The sequence below is a fragment of the Rhinopithecus roxellana genome, chromosome 11 (assembly GCF_007565055.1).
Source record: "Rhinopithecus roxellana isolate Shanxi Qingling chromosome 11, ASM756505v1, whole genome shotgun sequence".
NCBI lineage: Eukaryota > Metazoa > Chordata > Mammalia > Primates > Cercopithecidae > Rhinopithecus > Rhinopithecus roxellana.
The window spans coordinates 76,761,067-76,783,621 of record NC_044559.1 but is presented as its reverse complement, the minus strand read 5'-3'; the positions used below and the strand labels follow the sequence as shown (position 1 = coordinate 76,783,621).

The window sequence follows — 22,555 nt, the reverse complement described above, 5'->3', positions numbered from 1 at the left end:
TATTTTGAGTAGAGATGGGGTTTCACCACCTTGTCCAGGCTGGTCTCATACTCCTGACCTCAAGTGATCCACCTGCCTCAGCCTCCCAAAGTGCTGGAATTACAGGCATGAGCCACCACACCCGGCCATAACATTTTAATTAATTAGCAAATCTAATAATGAATATCCTACCATCTTCTCTAACAGGACTGGAAAATCCTGACAAAAAGTACCAATGCAAAATGTGCTGGGTTTTTTTAAAGGCTTAGCTAGCAGCCACAAAGTACAATAGGAATCATGTTTTGAACTTCTCTGCAAAGTTCAGAGCATGTATTTTTTAAAGCTATTGTTTCGTGCTGATTAAAAGAAAGAAGTTCATCCTCTTAGCCCTTATTCCTAATTTCATGATAAGTACACCAAGTAATCCTGGGTATGTTCCTTAGACTTTCCGCAGCCTTTAGTTCTCAACCAGAAAATACTTCCAGACTATCTTAAAATGACCTGGGAGGATTCGTAAGATAGTATTCAGCAAGGTTCTTATTTAGGAGAGATTTTGAACGTTGGTCTTAATGCACACAAGCCCCGCCAGGATATCAGTTCACTCTCTAATTGGCGGAAAGCAAAGTACTCCAGAGAGGTGCTGGGTCCCCACGGACCCCTCCACCCACTGACATCTGAATATAGCAAGTTAAACTCAACTAAGAAAATGAACATGTTTGTGTTTGCGGAGCTGGGGACAAATCTCATTTTTTCATAAACATCTCATTTTTCATATTTTTAAGCCCAACAACTTTATAGATATATATTTATATACAAATGTATATTTTTTAACATGACAAACCTAGCCTTCTATTTCAAATATGATCCTTGGAATGAAGGGTCTGAAAGTATTCCTAGGATCCCAGATTGTCAGGTTATGAAATACTTCCTCCTAAGCCCCAAGCTTAATAGAGAATAGTCACATCTACAAAAGTGCTGTAAGAACATTCCATAGTAGGAAAATGGGGAGAGGCAATATGAAAGAGAATCCCCCAGAAGAAGGCCTTGAAGGTCATGTAACCTCATCCTTATGGTTCTCTTAGACTGTAGAAGGATGGACCATAGGCAGAAGGTAACCAGAGACTTGGGTCTCATTTGTGTAGTGCAACCACAGCATGAAGGAACGGTGGTGTCCACCAAAACACTACAATAGGTATCCTGTCACACCAAGCACCATCCCTGTGCAAGGGGTGTGACTCTCCCAGCTCCCAGCATGTCACACGTGCACAAGACGCTGCTCCTCCCCCATTAAACCAGTACTTGTTTAGAGCCTACAAAGAGCCAGCCGCCCAGGAACAGTTCCAGCTCTCACTGAGCGGACAGCCTAGCAAAGAAGACAGACACAGCTGAGGAGTGCTAGGTCAATGGCAAACGACGTGCTGGTGGTCGGGGGGTGCCAAAGCAGGTGAATGGAACCTATTGGAGGTTTGGAGAAGGCCTTCTGGGGAAGTGCTACCTAAGCTGCTACAGGGAAGTGAGAGAAGTTAGCCAGGTAAACAGCAACCAAGGCAGGGAGGAAGGACTGTCTTCCATGAGTCTAAGTGGCACAAGACAGGTGAAAAAAGCTCATACCTCCTGCAGATCAAAGCATAGAAAAGACAAGAGGGAGTGTGGAGAGAGATGAGCGCCTGTTTATAGGTTAAGCAGTTCGGATTTTATCTAGAAGGCAAAAGGGAACCTCCCCTGACAGTACTTAGCTTATCTGTTGCTCACACTATCCCTATGAGGAATAATCATAACAAGCTCCATTAGCTTACGCCAAACTGATTTTAAATCACTCAATTCCTACTCCTCCGTAAGCCACCACATGTGTTTTGAGAAGGGGGTAAAGTATTCAGATTTGCAATTTAGAAGAATGAGGCTACCCAGTCAAGAATGAGTCCTTACCACAGGATAGGTTATAGAGAAGGGACCCAGAAGAGTTATAGCAGAAGGTAAAAGCATATGTTGATGGGATGCTAAAACCAGCAGGCTGGAATCAGCCCACGTTGGTTTCCTGAGGTTTGACTGTCGACTTACTTGTCATCATATCTTCTTCTTCCAGCTGGTTGATTCCAAAGAGGTGCAGTCCGCTTGCAGGGATATTGTTCTTCAGGGATTCGGTTAGCAGTTTATCAAGGGTCTCTGTGTTGTAGGGCACAATTTTAAAGGCCTGAATACAAAAGTGAAGATGGTCAGATCTGAAATCCAGCTCTCTTCCATCCCGCAGATTCAAGACTGATAAGCCATGAGCAGAAATTACATGCCCAGAAAGCTCAGGCTTGCAATATCCTTACCTGACACATGAATTCTACAGGATTCGCAGCATTGGACAATAAATTCCCAATTTCTTCCATGTCAGTATAATAGCTGATAACGGTTTCACACACCACTAAGTCCCCAGAATATATCTTCAGAGAAACGTTCCCAGATGAAAGGTCTGAACAGAAGAAGATGACGCTATCAAAATTCCCAGGAAAAACAAGCATCCAGGGAAAAGTGGCTGTGGATATACAAACTCCATCTAAGCAGAGAGGACACTGATTGGGGGCTGGAAGAAAGATCTTGGAGGTGAGCTGGGGCGGGAGTGAGGGAAAGGGTGGAGGTAGCAGGTGAGTAAACCAGCACATGGCAGGGCTCTGGGCCACAGCAATTTATCCTCATTGGGTTTGCAACTTAACTTTCAAAAATTTTCATCTTTTTACTCACTACTGTAGGCCCAGTGCCTCAATGCACAGGAAGAAAATTCGGGTTTAAGGCACTTTACACAAAGGCCAGTGGTCACAGAAGGAGGGAAAAAATCATGGGAGGTGAAACTGTGTTTCTGCCACATTGGGGCCGCTGAATTAGCTCACTGCAAGTCATGAGCTGCTGTCATGACTACGTGCTCTCCCTCAGGCGGGATGCTATACCACAGGAAGGGGTTTTGAGGGGGAAAGAGAAAATTAAAAATACACCAACCACAGAGATTTACAAAAGAGGAAATGCGACAATAGAGACCATGGAAAAATATTCACCCACACTAGTAATCAAAGAAATGCATAGGAAAACAATGGACCACTCTTTAACAAATATCAAAGTAGCCGGGCGTAGTGGCTCACGCCTCTAATCCAGCACTTTGGGAGGCTGAGGCAGGCAGATCACTAGGACAGGAGATTGAGACCATCCTGGCTAACACAGGGAAACTCTGTCTCTATTAAAAATACAAAAAATTAGCCGAGTATGGTGGTGGGTGCCTGTGGTCCCAGGAGGCTGAGGCAGGAGAATGGCGTGAACCTGGGAGGCGGAGCTTGCAGTGAGCCGAGATGGCACCACTGCACTCCAGCCTGGGTGACAGAGCGAGACTCCATCTCAAAAAAAAAAAACAAAAAACAAAACACAAACAACAAAAAACAAAATATCAAAGTAGCAAACATATTTAAAATGATAATACCTGGCATTGGTGACAGCATAGCAAATAAGCCATGAAGCCCTGTGGCATCACATTCACAGGGGACTACTCACTGGGAGCTTTCACGGAAACGGTGTACTCATTCTCCAGCTTGGCTTCCATCCTTAGAGAGGGAGAATCCTCAGGAGAAAACTCTGCTTCCGTCGCCACCCTGTCATCCAACTTACATCTCACAATAACGTAGACAGTAGTTTCTGCCTGAAACGGGAGGCCGGTCATTGTCCCCTCTCCCTCTCAGATCCCCGTAGGGTGTAAGGCCCGAGGGTCTCCCCAGCTCTCTTGCCCCAGCTCTACCTAGTGAGGGTCCTCGGGGACAGGGTGGACTCAGTGGTCCAGTGCTGGGCAGTGAACTGTTTGCTACCAGTCCTAACGAGACAAGTCACAAAAACCAAGAGTAAATATTTATAGCAATTGGATGGAGTCATTTTATGTCTGTTGAAGCTGATAATAACAATAACAATAATAATAATAGTAAAACTTGGCCAGGCACGGTGGCTCACACCTGTAATCTCAACGCTTTAGGAGGCCGAGAGGGGCGGATCACGAGGTAAGGAGTTTGAGATCAGCCTGGCTAACATGGTGAAACCCCGCCTCTACTAAAAATACAAAAATTAGCCAGGAGTTCTGGTGGGTGCCTGTAGTCCCAGCTACTCGGGAGGCTCAGGCAGGAGAATCACTTGAACCGGGAGACAGAGGTTGCAGTGAGTCAAGATCGTGCCACTGCACTCCAGCTTGGGCAACAGAGCAAGGCTCTGTCTCAAAAAAAGACACAAAAAACAAAACAAAACAAAACAAAAAACTTAAGGCTGACACTTCATAGGCTTTTTTTTTTTGAGACAGAGCTTCACTCTGTCACCCAGGCTGCAGTGCAGTGGTGCGACCTCGGCTCACTGCAACCTCCACCTTCCCAGGTTCAAGCGATTCTCATGCCTCAGCCTCCCTAGTAGCTGAGACTACAAGCACCTGCCACTACGCCCAGCTACTTTTTGTATGTTTAGTAGAGACAGGGTTTCGCCATGTTGGCCAGGCTGGTCTCGAACTCCTGACCTCAGGTGATCTGTCTGCCTTGGCCTCCCAAAGTGCTGGGATTACAGGTGTGAGCCACCGTGCCTGGCCATTTATATGTCTTTTTATTTCATTTTGGATAGCATTTCTGTTGCATTGTTTTTAATGAAATCATTGGTGCATTTCAGAATTGGACATCTTTTTAGAAGTCCTTTGCCACAGATAGCTTGAGAAGCCCTGCTCTAGACCAGTCTTGCTACTCAAGGTGGAGCCAAGGGAGCAGCAGTGTTGGCATCCCTTGGAGGCTTGTTAGAAATGCAGAATCTCAGGTCCCTCCTGGCCCCACTGAGGCAGAGTCTGCATCACAACAAGATGCCGTGCACCTTGCAGCCTGAGAGAAGCCCCCCTGGGTTCTGTTCTTCATGCAGTCTTGGATTTTACCATTGGGCAAAAAGAACTTCTCAGGGGATTAATTTTCCCAAACCATCGAGCACCTCGAATTGCTCTTTTAGCTTGCTTTAAGATCTCATACCAAGCCTGCCAAGTGGAATGACTCTGCTGTGCTGGTTACGTGGGGGAATGAGCCTCTCAGTCTGAACTGGTGAGGGCAGACTCTCCAAAAAAACACGGGGAAAGGAGAGATTCCTGGCCATAGCAAATCTCCAAGTGTTCCTCCTAAGACTATGCTATAAAGTCCTCAGATTAGCCCTTCATGACAAGGATCATGAGAGGGTGTGGCAAGCTTGGACTATGACAGGTGATGTGGGGGTGATCCTGGCTCCCGGGGCTGCTGAGGCTGCACACACATGTGCTGTGGTGGTCATCCCTCCTGCAGCAGGCCCAGCCTTGTCCCACCTACACCTTCTGCCAGGGAGCATGAGGAGCCAATGAGAATGTGTGTCTCTCCTACTGACAGTCAGGACCCAACCCCGGCCTGCCCCTTCCCTTCTCCCCAGGATCCAGAAGCCTGAAATCAGCAACAAGAATCCTGGGATAGCAGGCAGTCAAGACAGGAGAAGGAATGAGAGCCTGGAAAAATCATGGAGGAGAGTGAAGGAGATAATGCTTTGGTTCCAACCCCCCTTTACCCATGGGCACCCAACAGCCTGACCAGAGAGGCATGGGGAAGGCAGGAAGTGGCATGGGAAGATTTCAAATGGAAATGTCCACAAAGGCATGGCCAGTAAGGTAAGGAGTGAGACAGGCTGAGTATAAAGAACAGGGACTGTGGGGATCTGCCAACTGGGGGATGCATGGCCCATGTACAGAGTTGCTCAGCCCCTGCCAGTCGTCTCAGGCCTAATATGACCAGGTTCTGATTCAAAGGAAGCTGGAAACACAGAGTTTTATGCCTAACTTTTAAAAATAATTTTTAAAAATAAAATACAAAAATAAAGATGGGAGTCTCACCATGTTGCCCAGGTTGGTCTCAAACTCCTGAGCTCAAAGGATCCACCCGCTTCAGCCTCCCAAAGTCTTGGGATTACAGGTGTGAGCCATTGCACCCAGCCAATGCCTAACTTTTAAAATACTATGCAATCTAGGCCAGGCATGGTGACACATGTCTGTAATCCCTGCATTTTGCGGGGCTGAGGTGAATGGATCACTTGAGGGCAGGAGTTTGAGGCCAACCAGGCCAACATGGTGAAACCTCTCTCTACTAAAAATACAAAAAAAAAAAAATTAGCTGGGCATGGTGGTGTGTGCCTGTAATTCCAGCTACTTGGGAGGCTGAGGCACAAGAATTGCTTGAATCTGGGAAGCAGAGGTTGCAGTGAGCTGAGATCTCACCACTGCACTCCAGCCTGGATGACAGAGAGAGACTCTGTCTCAAAAACTAAATAAATAAACACTGTGCAGTCCAAACCAAACATGTCTGATATGGTTTGGCTGTGTCCCTACCCAAATCTCATCTTGAATTGTAACTCCCACAGTTCCCACGTGAGAGGAACCTGGTGGGAGGTGATTGAATTATGGGGGTGGGTCTTTCCTGCACTGTTCTCATGATAGTGAATGATATTCACGAGCTCCGATGGTTTTATAAAGAGGTGTTCCCCTGCACAAGTCATCTCTCTTTTTGCCTGTTGCCATCCATGTAAGACATGCTTTTGGTCCTCCTGGCCTTCTGCTATGATTGTGAGGCCTCCCCAGCCATGAGGAACAGCAAGTCCAGTTAAACCTCTTTCTTTTGTAAATTGCCCAGTCTCAGGTATGTCTTTATCAGCAGCATGAAAACAGATGAATACAATGTCTATCAGTTAAATCTGGCCCAAAGAAACAGTTGGCAACCCCATGTAGGAAGTGCTTGCCCAATGCCTCATGGCCTCAGCCTGCACAAAACCACCCACAAGGGTGAGGAAGCCAGTGCTGCCCACTGCCAAGGCTCCCACGCCCTCTCGCCTCAAGGAGCCCACAAAGCCAGCTTAGCAAAGAGCTTGTATCCATAAAGAAAGCATTCTGCTGCTCTGAACTATCATAAATGCCATACGTTTTTAATTAGGAAAGGATAAATAATGCAAAACCATCAGTACTAGGGTAGGATTCAAATGGCAGTGGCTCATCAGTTGAACCCTCATACTCAAGTCATCTGTAATGTATGCCCCACCCCTGAAAATGCTAGTCATATGATGTATGGCATTGATCTGATCCTTTTAAAAAGCAATATTGGCCAATGGGTTTTAGCCATCAAGCTTCAGGGCACTTCCTTGGGCCGTGGCAGTGGCCAGCATTGGAGAAGCAAGCTGTCAGATGCTCAATAAGCATTTCCTTCCTCCCAGCACCAGGCTACCAGGAACAGACACAGGCCTCTACCACTAGGGTTAGCATTAGTGTCTGGAATGCTCCTGTCAGGTGGTCTCCCAGGTGCTCTATGTTGTTACTGATTCATAGAACAGAAGTCTTAGACTGATGACACACATCTCCCTTGTCTAGTCTCTCTCTTACTCAGGGGAACTGGGTGTCTCCAGGGCCCAGGTAACAGGGTACCCAAAAGAAATCCCAAAGGAAGGTTGCGATTATACTGAGCTGCAACAGGAGAGCCCACTCTCTTTACTGCAGTAAATGCATGCATTTGAAAAGCCCAAGTGTTGACATCCAGCTACCAGGCCCCCAGCAGTGCCTACCCCACAGCGAATGCGGTCCGGCTGCACCACCATCAGGTTCCCAGGCGAAGTCACCGTCGGCAGGCTCTGCTGCTTCGAGTAGGAAACAACCTTCTCGTCCTCAGGCTCAGTGTCAGTGACTGAGTCACAGCCAGAATCTACGGAATAGAGGACACCGCTGAATGGGAACGGCAGGAAGGAGAACTGGTGGACATGTTCCACCCCATGAGAGCCCCAAATATTGCAAAATAGGAAACGGCTCTGAATGTCAAACCAATACAAGCAGAAGGGACTGACTCAGGAAATCATGAAAGGGGACCTAATGAAGAAAAGCCAACCAGCATGCAGGCCACAGGGCAGGATGACAGTAAGAAGGATGACAATGGTGGAGGGGAAAGCCAGAAAGTCTGATGCTGCAGGTTTAGTCTTAACCAATGGATTTCCGGTAGCTTTACCTGCAGACTTCCTGCAGGGATGAAGAGGAGTGAGGAAAGGAAGAAGGCCGTTTCCCCTTAGGTGGGTTCAAGTACAGACTGCCCACTTAAAGGTCATTCTTGGAACATCAAGTAAAACCTGCACTGTCCAGAAAGTCACTAGGTCTCCCGGTTATGGCTAGCCAATGTATCCCCTCTGGAAGCAAAAGTGAAAAGCAATCATTTTCAACAAACTTTAGACAAATCTAACCAGGCTCCACAGGCAACACCTGTACTATGTAAAGATTAGAGCATGCACAGAGTCAGGGCTGGTGAGCAGGGGTGAGAAAATGTGTGGGGTGTTGGCACAGAATGAGATGCTGCTGAGAACCTACCAGAGCTCTAAGGTAGGGGCTCTTAACCAGAATCTGTTCATTGATAGACCTACCTCTGAGGCTGTGTGCAAGACTGTGTGTGTGTGTGCACATGCATGCACATGTGTATGTATTTGCCTGCACTTTTCTGGAGATAGATCAAAGCACTCATCAGATCCCCAAAGAGGGACAGAATCCCAAAATGGTTAAGAAAGGTTGAGAGGGCTGGGCGCAGTAGCTCATGCCTGTAATCCCAGCACTTTGGGAGGTCAAGGTAGGCGGATCACCTGAGGTCAGGAGTTTGAGACCAGCCCGGCCAACATGGTGAAACCCCGTCTCTACTAAAAATACAAAATTAGCCAGGTGTGGTGGCACATGCCTGTAATCCCAGCTACTTGGGAGGCTGAGGCAGGAGAATCACTTGAACCTGGGAGGTGAAGGGTGCAGTGAGCCAAGATTGCACCAGTGCACTCCAGCCTAGGTAACAAGAGCGAAACTCCGTCTCAAAAAAAAAAAAAAAAAAAAAAAAAAGAATGGTTGAGAAAAGTTTCATCAGTCTATTTTTTGGGCTTGCTCTTATTCATTCCTTAACCACTGATACAACCAACCAAATGTGTTAGGTACTTGAGGGAACCTGAGGATAAATCATACTCTAACCCTGCCTTCAGAGAGTCCATCATCTAAAAGGACAGAGGGGGTGAGAAGCAAGGGTTACTTTGGCTGATTCCTGCAGCCTAGTTTCCTGGAAGAAAATTGGCCTCTGCAGAGTTTTTGGCAACTGTCCTGGTAGAATGCTAGGGTTACAAATCAGCTGCTGATAGGCACCCTAGAAAGCTGTAACCACAGGCTTTCACCCTAGACCCCAGGTCATGCTAGGAAGAGGCTGTGCTTCCACAACCATAAGGCCAAGGTCAGGGCAGGGCTACAGGGCCACAGTATCACTGTATCCTATTGCTGTAACTATAAGGCACTGACACCTGGCCTGCTCAGGCCAGTGGAGGGGCCGGGACTTCTTCCCTAGCCATGCAGCTTAAAATCTCAGTATCCTAGAGTGGAGGTCCCGTCCCAGAGCCTGGCGTCTGAGTGCTGAATGTCTGTGGGCTGCCCTAGAGAACAACGGGCAATGAGGCGTGTACTCTGGCCACTATTCCTGCTCCGTGATTTTTCCCAAGACATGCTACTCCAGAAGGCCTGTTTGAATGCCGCCAGGTCTTTGTCTTTGTCTGTCCGTCAGGCAGAATCGAGTGTTAAGACGTAGAGCAAAGGACCCAGAGTGTTCTAAGCAAGGCGATATGGTTTTTAGCTGGGCATCAGAACCATTAGTCTCCTCCAACTCTCCTTTCTAATCCTCCTGGTTCTCCCCTCACTCCCTGCAAAAGCTAACACAGTAGGTTGCCATTTTCTCTGCTGGATATGCCCTTCCTCACACCCTTCTCTCCTTGACTGATCAATTCTAAAACAGCCAGGGCCCATCACCCTGGACAGAGCTATACGTGCCACCCAAGGAACCCTCACCCAGCACAGGAGCTTGTAATGGAAAAAGCCAAAAAGATCAGGGACAATTCATAGTCGTCTTCTTAAGGATTTTATGAAGTGTCAGTTAATTATTATTAGATTCTTGGACATGCCATTTAAAAAAATATTTCTGAGGTTCTTCTGGGATGAGAAAATAATCCTAAGGACTTGAAACATTCAGTCGGTGACTTAAAACAGAATGAAGCTCCTTGGAACTATTTCTCGCTCTAGAATTGTTTAGATACTATCCTGAGTGGCCACAGTGGCTGGAATGGCTCAACCTCTTTCCAATTACCTATTCTAATATATCACACAGGTATAACCTCTTTGGGATGGACCCACAGTGCAGTCTACCATTGTTTCAACGAAGAAAAATCCTTTATTTCTCCCAAATTACTGGCCCACTAGTCTTCTGGCCAAAGAGTCAAAGCTCTAGTAAATATAACTTAGAAAAAATGGAGAAAATATAAATTAGTCAAATGAGAAAGGAATGGTAACTACACATATTTTAAGAAATTTTAAGAAACACATTGAAGTGAAAAGTCTATGGTAAGAATTCATATTAAAGTGAGAACTCTGTGCTAAGAAAATCTCAATGCAGCCAGGTGTGGTAGCTCATGCCTGTAATCCCAGCACTTTGGGAGGCTGAGGTGGGAGGATCACTTAAGACCAGGAGTGTGAGACCAGCCTGGGCAACCTAGTAAAACCCTGTCTATACAAAAAAAAAAAAAAAAGAAAGAAAGAAAGAAAAGAAAAGCCTAATGCAATTTTAATAGAAAAATATAAAGTATCAAAATTGTCTTTAAAGAAGTAAAAAACCTGACTAAATCAACAACCATGAAAAAAAGTAATAACCATGAAAAAACTCTCCTCAGTTTTAAAATAATATTTAGAGTAAAAGCCACACAACTTTCTTTCAATTGAATTTAAAATCTTATTTGGGACAATGTTTTTCTTTATAATACTAATTTTTTCCTACCCTGGAAAACTCCATTTATATAGGTATTATGTCTTCTAGTAAAGTTTTAAAACATAATAAAGGATTGTCCTATTTTATATTAAAGCTATCAAAAAACAGAATGGACAGAGCAATTAAATACAAGAGATAGTCCAGAATTAAGGCTTCATTCCCATAAACACTTAATATGGGATTTAAAAAAGCATTAAAAACCAGTATAGATCTGTTCTGCGAAAGACATTGTCAAGAGAATGCAGAGATAAGCCGTCATCTGGGAGAAAATATTTGCAAAAGACCTATCTAATAAATGACTTGTACCCAAAATATACAAAGAACTCTTAAAACTCAACAAGCAGAAAACAAAAAGCCTGATTTTAAAAAAGGGCAAAAGACCTGAACAGACACTTCACCAAATAAGACACATGGATGGCAAAGAAGCCATCTGTATATCTTGAAAAGATGGTCCACATCATATGTCATCAGGGAAATGCAAATTGAAACAGCAATGAAATAGCGCTACACATCTATGAGAATGGCCAGAATCGAGAACACTGACATCACCAAATGCTGGGAAGGAAGTGGAGCAACAAGAACTTGCATCCTTTGCTGAGGTTCTTCTCCTTTGCTGGTAGGAATGCAAAATAGTACGGTCACTTTGGAAGACAGACTTACAAAACTAAACCCAAGCTTACTAAACAATCCAGCAGTCGTGCTCCTCAGTATTTACCAAGGAGAACTGAAAACTTACAGTCACACAAAAATCTGCACACAAATGTTTACAGCAGCTTTGTTCATAACAGACAAAACTTGGAAGTGACCAAGATGTCCTTCAGCAGGTGAATGAACAAAGTGTGGTACACCCAGACAATATAATACTATTCAGCACCAAAAAGAAATGAGCTGGTAAGCCCCGAAATGCCATGGAGAAAACCTGAATGCATATTACTAAGTGAAAGAAGTCAATCTGAGCCAGGCACAGTGGCTCATCCCTGTAAATCCAAGCACTTTGGGAGGCCAAGGTAGGCGGATCACCTGAGGTCAGGAGTTCGAGACCAGCCTGGCCAACGTGGCAAAACCTTGTTTCTACTGAAAATACAGAAATTAGCTGGCCGTGAAGCTAATACAAAAATTAGCCTCTCAGGAGGCTGAGGCAGGAGAAACACTTGAACCTGAGAGGTGAAGACTGCAGTGAGCCAAATTGCACCACTGTACTTCAGCCTGGGAAACAAGAGCAAAATTCCATCTTTAAAAAAAAAAAAAGAAGAAGAAGGTCAATCTGAAAACACACTGTATGATTCCAACTATATGACATTTTGGAAAAGACAAAACTATGGATCGGTGGTTGCCAGTGGTTAGGAGGAAAGAAACAATGAATAGGCAGAGCACAGAGGCTTTCTAGGGCAGTGAAACTACTCTGTATGATACTATATTGGTGGGTGCACGTTATTAGACGTTTGTCCAAACCAATAAAATATACAACGCTAGGTGAATCCTAATATAAGCTACGGCCTTTGGGTGAGAGATAATGATGCATCAATGTAGATTCATCAGTGGTAACAAATGTGCCACTCTGGTGCTGGATGTTAATGGGGGTGGGAGGAGGCTGTGTGTACGTAGGGGCAGCAGAGCGGACATGGAACTTTGCATGCTTTCCACTTAATTTTGCGATGAACTTAAAACTGCTCTAAAATATAAAGTCTATTCAAAAATATTAGCCAGTCATGGTGGCATGTGCCTGCAGTCCCAGCTACTCGGGAGGCTGAGGTGGGATGATTGCTTGAGACCAGGAGGTGGAGGTTGCAGATCGTGCCACTGCACTCCAGGCTGAGTGACAGAGCGAGACACTGTCAAGAAAGAAAGGAGAAAGAGAGAAAGAAAGAAAAGAAAGAAAAGAAAGGGAAGAAAGGGAAGGGAAGGAAGGGAAAGGAAGGAAGGAAAGGAAGGAAGGAAGGAAGGAAGGAAGGAAGGAAGGAAGGAAGGAAGGAAGGAGGAGGGAGGGAGGGAGGGAGGAGGGAGGGAGGGAGGGAGGAGAAAGAGAGAGAGAAAGAAAGAAGAGGAAGGAAGGAAGAGAGGAGGAAGGAGGAGGAGGAAGGAGGGAGGAGGAGGGAGGGAGGGGAGGGAGGGAGGGAGGGAGGGAGGGAGAGAGAGGAAGGAAGGAGGAAGAGGAAGGAAGGAAGGAAGGAAGGAAGAGGAGGGAGGGAGGGAGGGAGGGAGGGAGGAAGAGAGAGAGAGAAAGAAAGGAAGGAGGGAAGGAAGGAGGGAGGGAGGGAGGGAGGGAGGGACGGAGGGAGGGAGGGAGGGAGGAAGAGAGAGAGAGAGAAAGAAATGAAGGAAGGAAGGAAGGAAGGAAGGAAGGAAGGAAGGAAGGAAGGAAGGAAGGAAGGAATCAGTACAGACCAAATGAAATGGCTAATGAGACAGATGATTCAGCAGATGGTGCCGGAAAATATTATCTATGACGGAGAGGGGTAAGTGAGGGGTATTATTTAGATTCTTCCTAATTCTTTTTTTTTTTTTTTTTTTTCTTGAGACAGAGTCTTACTCTGTCGCCCAGGCTGGAGTGCAGTGGCACAATCTCAGCTCACTTCAAGCTTCACCTCCCGGGTTCACGCCATTCTCCTGCTTCAGCCTCTGGAGTAGCTGGGACTACAGGTGCCTGCCACCACGCACCACGCCTGGCTAACTTTTTTTTTTTTTTTTTTTTTTGTATTTTTAGTAGAGACGGGATTTCACCGTGTTAGCCAGGATGGTCTCGATCTCCTGACCTCGTGATCCGCCCGCCTCGGCCTCCCAAAGTGCTGGGATTACAAGCTTGAGCCACCACGCCCAGCCCAATTCTTCCTAATTCTTATAACTCCAAAATGAAACTTAGATGGATTAGAAGTTAAAATGCAAAATAAAAATAAACAAATTTTAAAAATTAAAAAGAAAATACGTGTGAACATATTACTAGTGATTTGGGAAAAGATTTGTTAATCAAACAAATAAAAAAATCACAATCTAAATAAGCAAGACTTGATAACATGAATTTAAAATTTTAGTAAACAAACAAAAAACTAAAATCAAAATGCTGCAGCAGCATCATTCCTAATAGCCAAAAGGTGGAAACAACCCAAATGTCTATCAGCTGATGAATAGATAAACAAAATGAGGTACGTCCATATAATGGAACACTACTCAGCAATAAAGAGAAATAAATTTCAAAACAACATGTCGTTTTATATAAATAGAGGCACACTTTCTTATTATAATAGATAAATAAGGCCAGGGCAGAGGCTCACACCTGTAATCCCTGCACTTTGGGAGGCCGAGGCGGGTGGATCACCTGACATCAGGAGTTCGAGACCAGCCTGGTCAACATGGTGAAACCCCGTCTCTACTAAAAATGCAAAAAATTAGCTGGGCATGGTGGTGGGCGCCTGTAATCTCAGCTACTCAAGAGGCTGAGGCAGGAGAATCACTTGAACCCAGGAGGCAGAGGTTGCAGTGAGCCAAGATGGCACCACTGCACTCCAGCCTGGGTAACAAGAGGGAAACGCTGTCTCAATAAATAAATAAATTAAGTAGATAAATAAATAAAGATGAATGATGCACTGATACATGCTACAGCATGGATGAATCTTGAAAACAATATGCTAAGTGAAAGAAGATAGTCATAAAAGACCACAGATTATATGATTTCAAGTATATGATATGTCTGGGACAGGCAAATCTATAGAGATGGAAAGTAGATTAGTGGTTGCTTTGGGCTGGGGAGAGTGGCAGGATTGTGGGACAATAGCTAAGAGGTATGAAATCTCTTTCTGAGGTGATGAAAATATTCTAAAATTGACTGAAAATATTCTAAAATTGATTATGGTGAATTTTGCACAAATATGTGAATATAAGAAAAAACATTGAATTGTACACTTTAAACAGATCAACTGATGGTATGTGAATTATACCTCAACAAAGAACCCAATGGCAGACTGAGTGCAGTGGCTCACACCTGTAATCCCAACACTTTGGGAGGCTGAGGCAGATGGATCACCTGAGGTCAGGAGTTCAAGACCAGCCTGGCCAACATGGTGAAACCCCATCTCTACTAAAAATACAAAAATTAGATGGGCATGGTGGCATGTGCCCGTAATCCCAGCTTCTCAGGAGGCTGAGGCAGCAGAATCACTTGAACCCAGGAGGCAGAGGTTGCAGTGAGCCCAGATCACACTACCGCACTCCAGCCTGAGCAACAGAGCAAGATTCCATCACAAAAAAAAAAAAAAAAAAAAAAAAAAAATGGCAAATCACAACAGTTTAAAAATTTGAAGTAAAAATGACAAGGGGTTGATCTTCTTAATACATGAAGATGTCACGAAATCTCTTTAAAAATACCCCAAGACCAATAAGAAGACAATTCATAAAAGAAGGAATACAAATTACCTCCCTATTCAAACAAATATCACTCATTCTCACTAGTCATCATGAGAACGCAAATGAAAATACAATGCTGTCTTGCTATTTTACCTTCTCAAATTAGAAAATGCTGTGAAGCACACTCAATAGACTTTAAACTTTAAACAGTGCGCTGTGTAAAGGTGACTGGAGGACAGATACTCCCTAGCTGCTGAGGGAAGTACAAACTGCGATCTTTCTGGAAAGCCACGTGTTCACATCCAGAGAAAGAGAAGGCCTTTAAAATGTTCACAGTTTTTGCCACATAATTCTATTTCCAGAAGTCTCTCTTAAGGAGGAAAATAAAAGTCCAAAATAAAGATTCTGAACCAAGAGGTTTTGCATCAGTGAAAAAACTGAAAACAACCTAAAAGACTATTAAGGCCGGGCGCAGCAGCTCACACCTGTAATCCCAGCACTTTGGGAGGCCAAGGCGGGCGGATGACGAGGTCAGGAGATCGAGACCATCCTGGCTAACACGGTGAAACCCCGTCTCTACTAAAAATACAAAAAGTAGCCAGGCATGGTGGCGGGCGTCTGTAGTCCCAGCTACTCGGGAGGCTGAGGCAGAAGAATGGTATGGACCCGGGAGGCGGAGCTTGCAGTGAGCCGAGATCGCGCCACTGAATTCCAGCATGGGCAACAGAGTGAGACTCCGTTTCAAAAAAAAAAAAGGACTATTAAAAACATTATTTTCAAAGAGTTCTAAGTGACGTGGGTAAAAGCTTACGGCATGCTAAGCAGAAAAGCAGGATATAAAATCATATCTCAGATGCTGCATGATTTCAATTACATAAGAAATGCATTTTAAAAGGTCAGAAGAAAATGTGCGGCTGGATTCTGCATGCTTCTTTCCTCTCTCCCTCCCTCCTTCCTTCTACCATTTTATGTATGTTAGTATTTTCCATAGTGAGAAAGCATTTCTTTCATAATGGGGGTAGGGTAACAGAAAAAGTAGCAACTGAATCTATTAGCTAATCATTTTTTTTAAATAGGCACAAAACCACTGCAATCTATTAGCTAATAATGTTGCCCAAGAGCCCAGCTTGACACAAATGAGATTGATGCTAATAGTGCAGCACTTGGCAGATATTTCCCAGCATTCAGACAGGCCATACAAAATAAACAATTCCTTCCAGTAGGTCTATTCATTTAGTCACCTTGGATAGCCACCAGCAGCTCACTCATTTCAGGAAGTCGAGCAGGATGTCATTCATTCTGCAGGGTTATTCTGGTGGCGCTGATTGACAAGCCACAGTGGCCTCTTCCACAATGCACTATGGAGAAGGCAGAGTCCCAAAAGGGCCAGGGTCCAAGCACTTCAGCAGATTAAAAGTTTCCTTCAAAGGAAATGGCCACTCAGACATAAGTATCGCTCTTACCCACCTGTCAGAGTGGGGTGGTCTCAGACCTTCCCACTTGAACATGTAGATCCCTCTTGGACCACTTCCCCCTTTGAAGATAATGCCACCTTTGCTGTCCTGAGACTCAAATAATAATGCTTGAGTGAAGGTACTCAGAAAACCCCAAGCATCCTCCCAGTGTAAAGTATTATTAAGATGCCAATAGCATCCTCACTGCTTTAAAATTTCATAATATCCTCTCAGCTTTTACGAAGTCTAGAGAAACTCTGGAGAAGTGATTGAAAAAGACATTCTGTGTGTATCTGGTTCTTCAAAGTGTCATCTATAAAGGATTCATGTAATAAATACTCCTTGAATTCTATGGCAGGAAAAGTCTATCTCTTCAGAGAACTTGAGTGCTTTCTCTTATTTGACAAAACGAATGAGTGAACATTGGTATATTTCACCTTTGGCCCTTGCTGCCAGGTAGCTTGGTGACAAATTTGGTTCTTAGCCTCTTTCACACTCCTGTCCAGGTCCTTGGTCTTGCCTATTTCTCTTTTTTATATTGTGTTTAATTTTGAAGACTGCTTCAAATACTTTGGAGATCCAGTCAGTACATGAGTCACTGTCTCTCAAACCAGTGTCTGGTCTGCAAAAAGTCCTTAGATATGTTCTTTATGAGAATCAGTATCTGGGCTCTTCATTTAGATGATAATGCCTTTTAAATGGGATGCAAGAACTTTTCAGATTATCTGAATGATCACGTTATAAGGGGGTCCTGCCACAGGATTCTGAGCCTGTGTTTGTGTCTGCAATCGCTTTGCAGGTAGGTCATGCTATGCTAAATGTCAGAGGTTACTGAGGAAAGAAGGGGGCAGAATGATATGGAAATGAGGCATTTGTGCCAACTGAACACAAGGAGATTTTCCTGTACACTACTTTAAATAGAGAAATGTGGTGGGAGATCCAAGCCCCAAAATAACCCAGGAGAGATGCAGCAAGACTCCCTACAGATTGGCGAGTACCACAGCCTCCATGCAGTGCACAGGACGCTACCACAATAAACTAGCATCCTCTATGACAAAATGAACGTGGTCGATTTGCCTTTTATTTATTTTATACCTGTATTTGTGTCTTGCTCATTTGTTTTGCGTTCGGAGTTGGGAAAGAACAATAAACATAAAGAATTAAAGATGTATGACTATAGAACATATAAGTAAAAAAAGTTAAATATGTCTATGCACATTTAAACAACATCAAAATCATTGATTAGTCGACACTAAAGCTTCGTAATATTTATTTCCTTTAAGGGGAATCTATACACTATTTGGGTCTGAAAAAAACTGTATGAATCTTAAATGTAATAAATATACGTATGCATTTGGGCCCACAACTAAGCTACATGGGGTAGCTCATGCTAGGTAAGAGCTGGTGACAGTCATTATTATTACTCATAATGATAATGATCAAAGTTCCCATTTGTTAAATATTATGGTGACTGCTCAATAGTCCTAATCTCATTTAATCCTCAAAACAACCCTGTAAGATAGGAATCAATGCTTACTCCCATTTTATAGATGAAAATACAGTGCCCAGAAGGAATGAAATTACTCAGCCAAGGTCAAGCAGGAGCACGGAGCAGAGGCAGGAATCCACTCCCCACCCCCGAGGTGCCACTGCCCTGCCTCCCTTCTAGATGTGGCCCAGGGAAGTGGAAGGTGGTATCACTTCCTATTCCTGGTCTGGCGTTGTGACTCCGCAGCTTATGAGACACAACCTGGGGCTTTTGCTGTCACTGATGCCCAAAGGTGCTGCCTTGTTCTGATCAATGCTGCCCTGGTTAGGTAGGCTGTGACCTGCCATTATGGCAGATGGGCACATTCCAAGGATGGGGTTTAAGTCAAAAAATATTTCATGCCAATTGAACCAGCCAGGGTCTTTCATGCCCTAGTGGCCTCCAACCCAAGGCTGCACTCTCCCATTTTCCAGCTGAGCTTTCACACCACAATGCTCACTGCCCCTTTTCACTACACAATATCTGGTACTGGTACTCAGCTGGTGCTCTGGAAGGGGTGTGGAAAAGAATGATGTTTGCTGGTCTGGGAGAATATTTTTCAGAGGACACAAACTAACTACTCTTGTAAGGCAGTATTAAACCTCGAGAAATGCATAAATAATCATGGTTCTTAAAAACAACCAGAACTGCCATTTTTTGAGCAGTTAAAATATGCTAGGAACTATGCAAAACACAACAGAAATGATTCCATTTTATCACAGCAACTTTGGTATCATTCTGCACATTTTACAGCCAAAATCTAAGTACACTGTCCAAGTCACCCAGTGTGTGCTGTAAGGCAACCTAACAATTGAACCAAACCCATGCTGTCATCCGTCTGCTAGGGTTTCCCATACCATGCGCCATGCACCCTGGTGAGAGAGGGATGATTCTAGAGTGTACAGCATCAAGTTGGATGACAAAGAATTTTTTAAGGAAAAAAAATAAAGTGTACAGCAAACATTCAAAAACACTGAATCACACATTAAGAAAGCAGTCCCCTTTCAAATATTTCAGTTCCACTTATATCAAAAAGAAAGACTTCAACCAGTAAAAGGATGCCTTCAACACCTCAGGGCCTTAAGCCCACAGGCTTCTGTAGGAATCTGTATACCATAGAATTTAATACCAATGTGTACTTTTTATTATCTACATTTTTATATCTACCTTCTATCTATATCAAGAGATACTGGTTTTTTCGTGTAGAGTGGCAAAGTTTCCTTTTAAAATAAACTTACTTAGAAAATATGAATTGACTTAAAGAAAATATTAAGTCAATAGTACAACGAAAAAATTTTGGAAAGAGTGGTGATGGCTGTGCAATATTGTGAATATAATTAATGCCACTGAATTGTATACTTTAAATTGGTTAAAATGACAAATACTCTGTTACCTACATTTTACCACTATTTTAAAAAATTAATCTCATACACCAATGATTGCTGAGTTGTACACTTAAAATGCGTGAATTGTGTGGTACACAAATTGAAGAAAATAGTAGCACTATGGTACAAACATAAGCCAAGAACAAGGTTGGTGGTTCTCAAATGACTGAAGTTTGGGAAAAGCTGCATTATGCTATTTTGCTTCCATTTTGTTAAACCAATTATTTTTTTAATTTAAATAAGGTAAAGTCATGATGGGAAGGCAGGATCAAGGCCTGTAGCACAAACATGCTGAATTCTTTCTCCAAGTTTTAGATACAAGTAAAAAGAAAGTGAACAGAGAAGGACACTAAGGTGATAAATTTCAACTGATAATTAAGAACTTGCCATCAATCTAGTCAAAAATGGAATTAAACAGAAACGGTCACTGGGGCCAGTCAGGGGAACCTGTGTGTCTCTGTGCTGGGACGAAGTAGGCGGGTATCGTGGTTCATGTCCAAGACTTCCAGTGTGGCTGATGAAAAAAACAATGAAGAAGATTCAAAGATTTCTTAGAAGGATGCAGACAAGCAACCCAGGTATTGGGGTTCACAGAAGAAAGGACTGTGTTCCCTCTGCATTTGTATTTTAAATTGAGGACTCAGATTTAACCACCACACGGGGCCAGGTGCAGTGGCTCACACCTGTAATCCCAGCACTTTGGGAGGCCAAGGCAGGCAGATCACTTGAGGTCAGGAGCTCCAAACCAGCTTGGCCAACATGGTGAAACCCCGCCTCTACTAAAAATGTACAAAAATTAGCCAGGCGTGGTGGCACATGCCCGTAATCCCAGCTACTCAGGAGGCTGAGACAGGAGAATCGCTTGAACCCGGGAAGTGGACGCTGCAGTGAGCTGAGATCACACCACTGCACTCCAGCCCTGGACGACAGAATGAGACTCCATCTCAAAAATAAAATAAAATAAAATTTAACCACCACACAAATGGGGTAGGAATATAGAGTTATCCAAGGTCTGGAGAAACTTCCAAAGGCTTTTCCACTCAGGATGAAATTTCTCATTTGTTATGAAGTTCATTCATCCTACCTAAGCCACAATGATGAAATCATGAAACAGCTATTTTTCAAAGCCCTGAATAAAACGTTCCAAAACCTGAGCTTACTACGAAGTTTCCTAGTCACATAGCAAGTGTCTACCGAACACATCTGCCACGTTCTAGCACTGGCCTGGATCCCACAGGGGAATTCCACAAGTGTGTCCTGTACAAATGTGTACCTTAAGGTGCTTCCAATTGAATTGGGAAGATGAGGTCCCACATGAAAAAATAGAGAGGCCGGGTGCGGTGGCTCATACCTGTAATCCAAGCACTTTGGGAGGCTGAGTCGGGAGGATTGCTTGAGTTCAGGAGTTTGAGACCAGCCTGGGCAGCATTGTGAGACTCTCTCTCTACCAAAAATACAAAAAACTAGCTGGGCGTGGTGGTGTGTGCCTGTGGTCCCAGCTAATCATGAGGCGGAGGTTGCAGTGAGCTGAGATCACACCACTGCACTCCAGCCTGGGTGACAGAGTGAGACCCTGTCTCAAAAAAAAAACAAAACAAAAAACAAACAAACAAAAAAACAGAATTATGTGATAACTTATCACCAGGCACCAAACTGTACAATGAGACTATAAATAGAACTAAATTAAATTAATGTTTCTAAGTGCTTAGAAAAGTGGGGCCAGATGCGGTGGCTCAGGCCTGTTATCCCAGCACTTTGGGAGGCTGAGGCGGGCGGATCATGAGGTCAGGAGTTCAAGACCAGCCTGGCCAATGGTAAAACCGCGTCTCTACTAAAAATACAAAAATTAGCCAGGCATGGTGGCACACGCCTGTAGTCCCAGCTACTTGGGAGGCTGAGGCGGGAGAATCACTTGAATCTAGGAGGTGGAGGTTGTAGTGAGCTGAGATTGCGTCACTGCACTCCAGCCTGGGTGACAGAGTGAGACTCCATCTCAAAAAAAAAAAAAAAAAAAAAAAGAAGAAGAAGAAGAAGAAGAAAGAAAGAAAAGAAAAAGAATAGGGCTTGCACATGAAAAATTCAGAAGTTGAGAAAAACTTCCTAAGAGATGAAGAAAGCAAGCTCCCCTCAGTCAAATAGCGTTGGGATGTTGAACTTACCCTTCTGTGAAAAAGGCGTGATATTTTCTATTTAAAGTAATAAAATAATTAATTGTTCATTTCCTTATCCCTTCAACAAATACTCATTATTTATCAACAGATAATAAATATGCAAAGCCTATCCCAGGCTCCTCAAGAAATGGAAGAGTGAGAAAATTTCTGTCCTCACTGGTACTGGAGAGAACACACAGAAGAGCTGGGAGGACTTTCCTGGCAGAGGAAAAGCATGATTAAAGGCACAAAGGCATGAGAGCAAATGACGTGTCTGGGCCACAGGAAACACCTTCTATATGGGGGAAGGGCTATGGGAGAGGGGAAGGGAGTTTGGGTGTCTGAGAGGACCCTGAATCCTATGCAGGGTGTATATTGAAGACCTGTCAGCAAAAAAGCATTCAGGAGAAAAGGAAATTCTGTAAAATACAGATTGAAAATGCAGTTTCTTTTTCTTAAGTTGAAAACTGTCTTTGCTTTTTTGTGAAATAATTCCAGACATTCAGGCAGAAGATATCAGCTCTTTTGTAAAGGCTAGTCAAAATTGAGAACACGAGTAGCTGACCACCCATCCCACCCTGAGCAAGCACTGCCTTCAGATCATAAAATAACACAAACGAGTGGCTAACAAAGTGTTACCAACATCCTGCTCTATCTGCTTTCAGGAACAAATAAGATGCTATAATTAACCAATGTCTGAAAATGTACCACAAGCATGGTTTACAGTATGCTTAGAAAATTATTCTGAAGTAGGCTATAAACATGTCTCCTGTTTACACTGCATTTATCTTGTTTGCACTGGCTATTAGCTCAGAAATTCAGCATCAAGGCTATTGTCATGTCCTTAGAAAGCACAAAAGGAAACCTCAGGCCT

At 43.9% G+C, this 22,555-nt stretch overlaps 1 protein-coding gene across 6 annotated transcripts in view; it reads right to left on the bottom strand.

The window, feature by feature from the left end:
* PIK3AP1 (phosphoinositide-3-kinase adaptor protein 1) overlaps nt 1–22,555 on the bottom strand; it is a 131,368-nt gene that overhangs the window by 57,981 nt on the left and 50,832 nt on the right. For 4 of the 6 annotated variants that reach the window (XM_030940094.1, XM_030940095.1, XM_030940098.1 and 1 more), the window contains 4 exons: nt 7,576–7,712; nt 3,502–3,646; nt 2,295–2,500; nt 2,038–2,170 (listed from right to left, as the gene is read on the bottom strand). In XM_030940094.1, coding sequence (XP_030795954.1) covers nt 2,038–2,170; nt 2,295–2,500; nt 3,502–3,646; nt 7,576–7,712 — 621 coding nt within the window. Of the gene's footprint in view, nt 1–2,037; nt 2,171–2,294; nt 2,501–3,501; nt 3,647–7,575; nt 7,713–20,882; nt 20,956–22,555 lie in introns of those variants that run through there. The other 2 variants (XM_030940099.1, XM_010389580.2) reach the window with 2 other exon arrangements.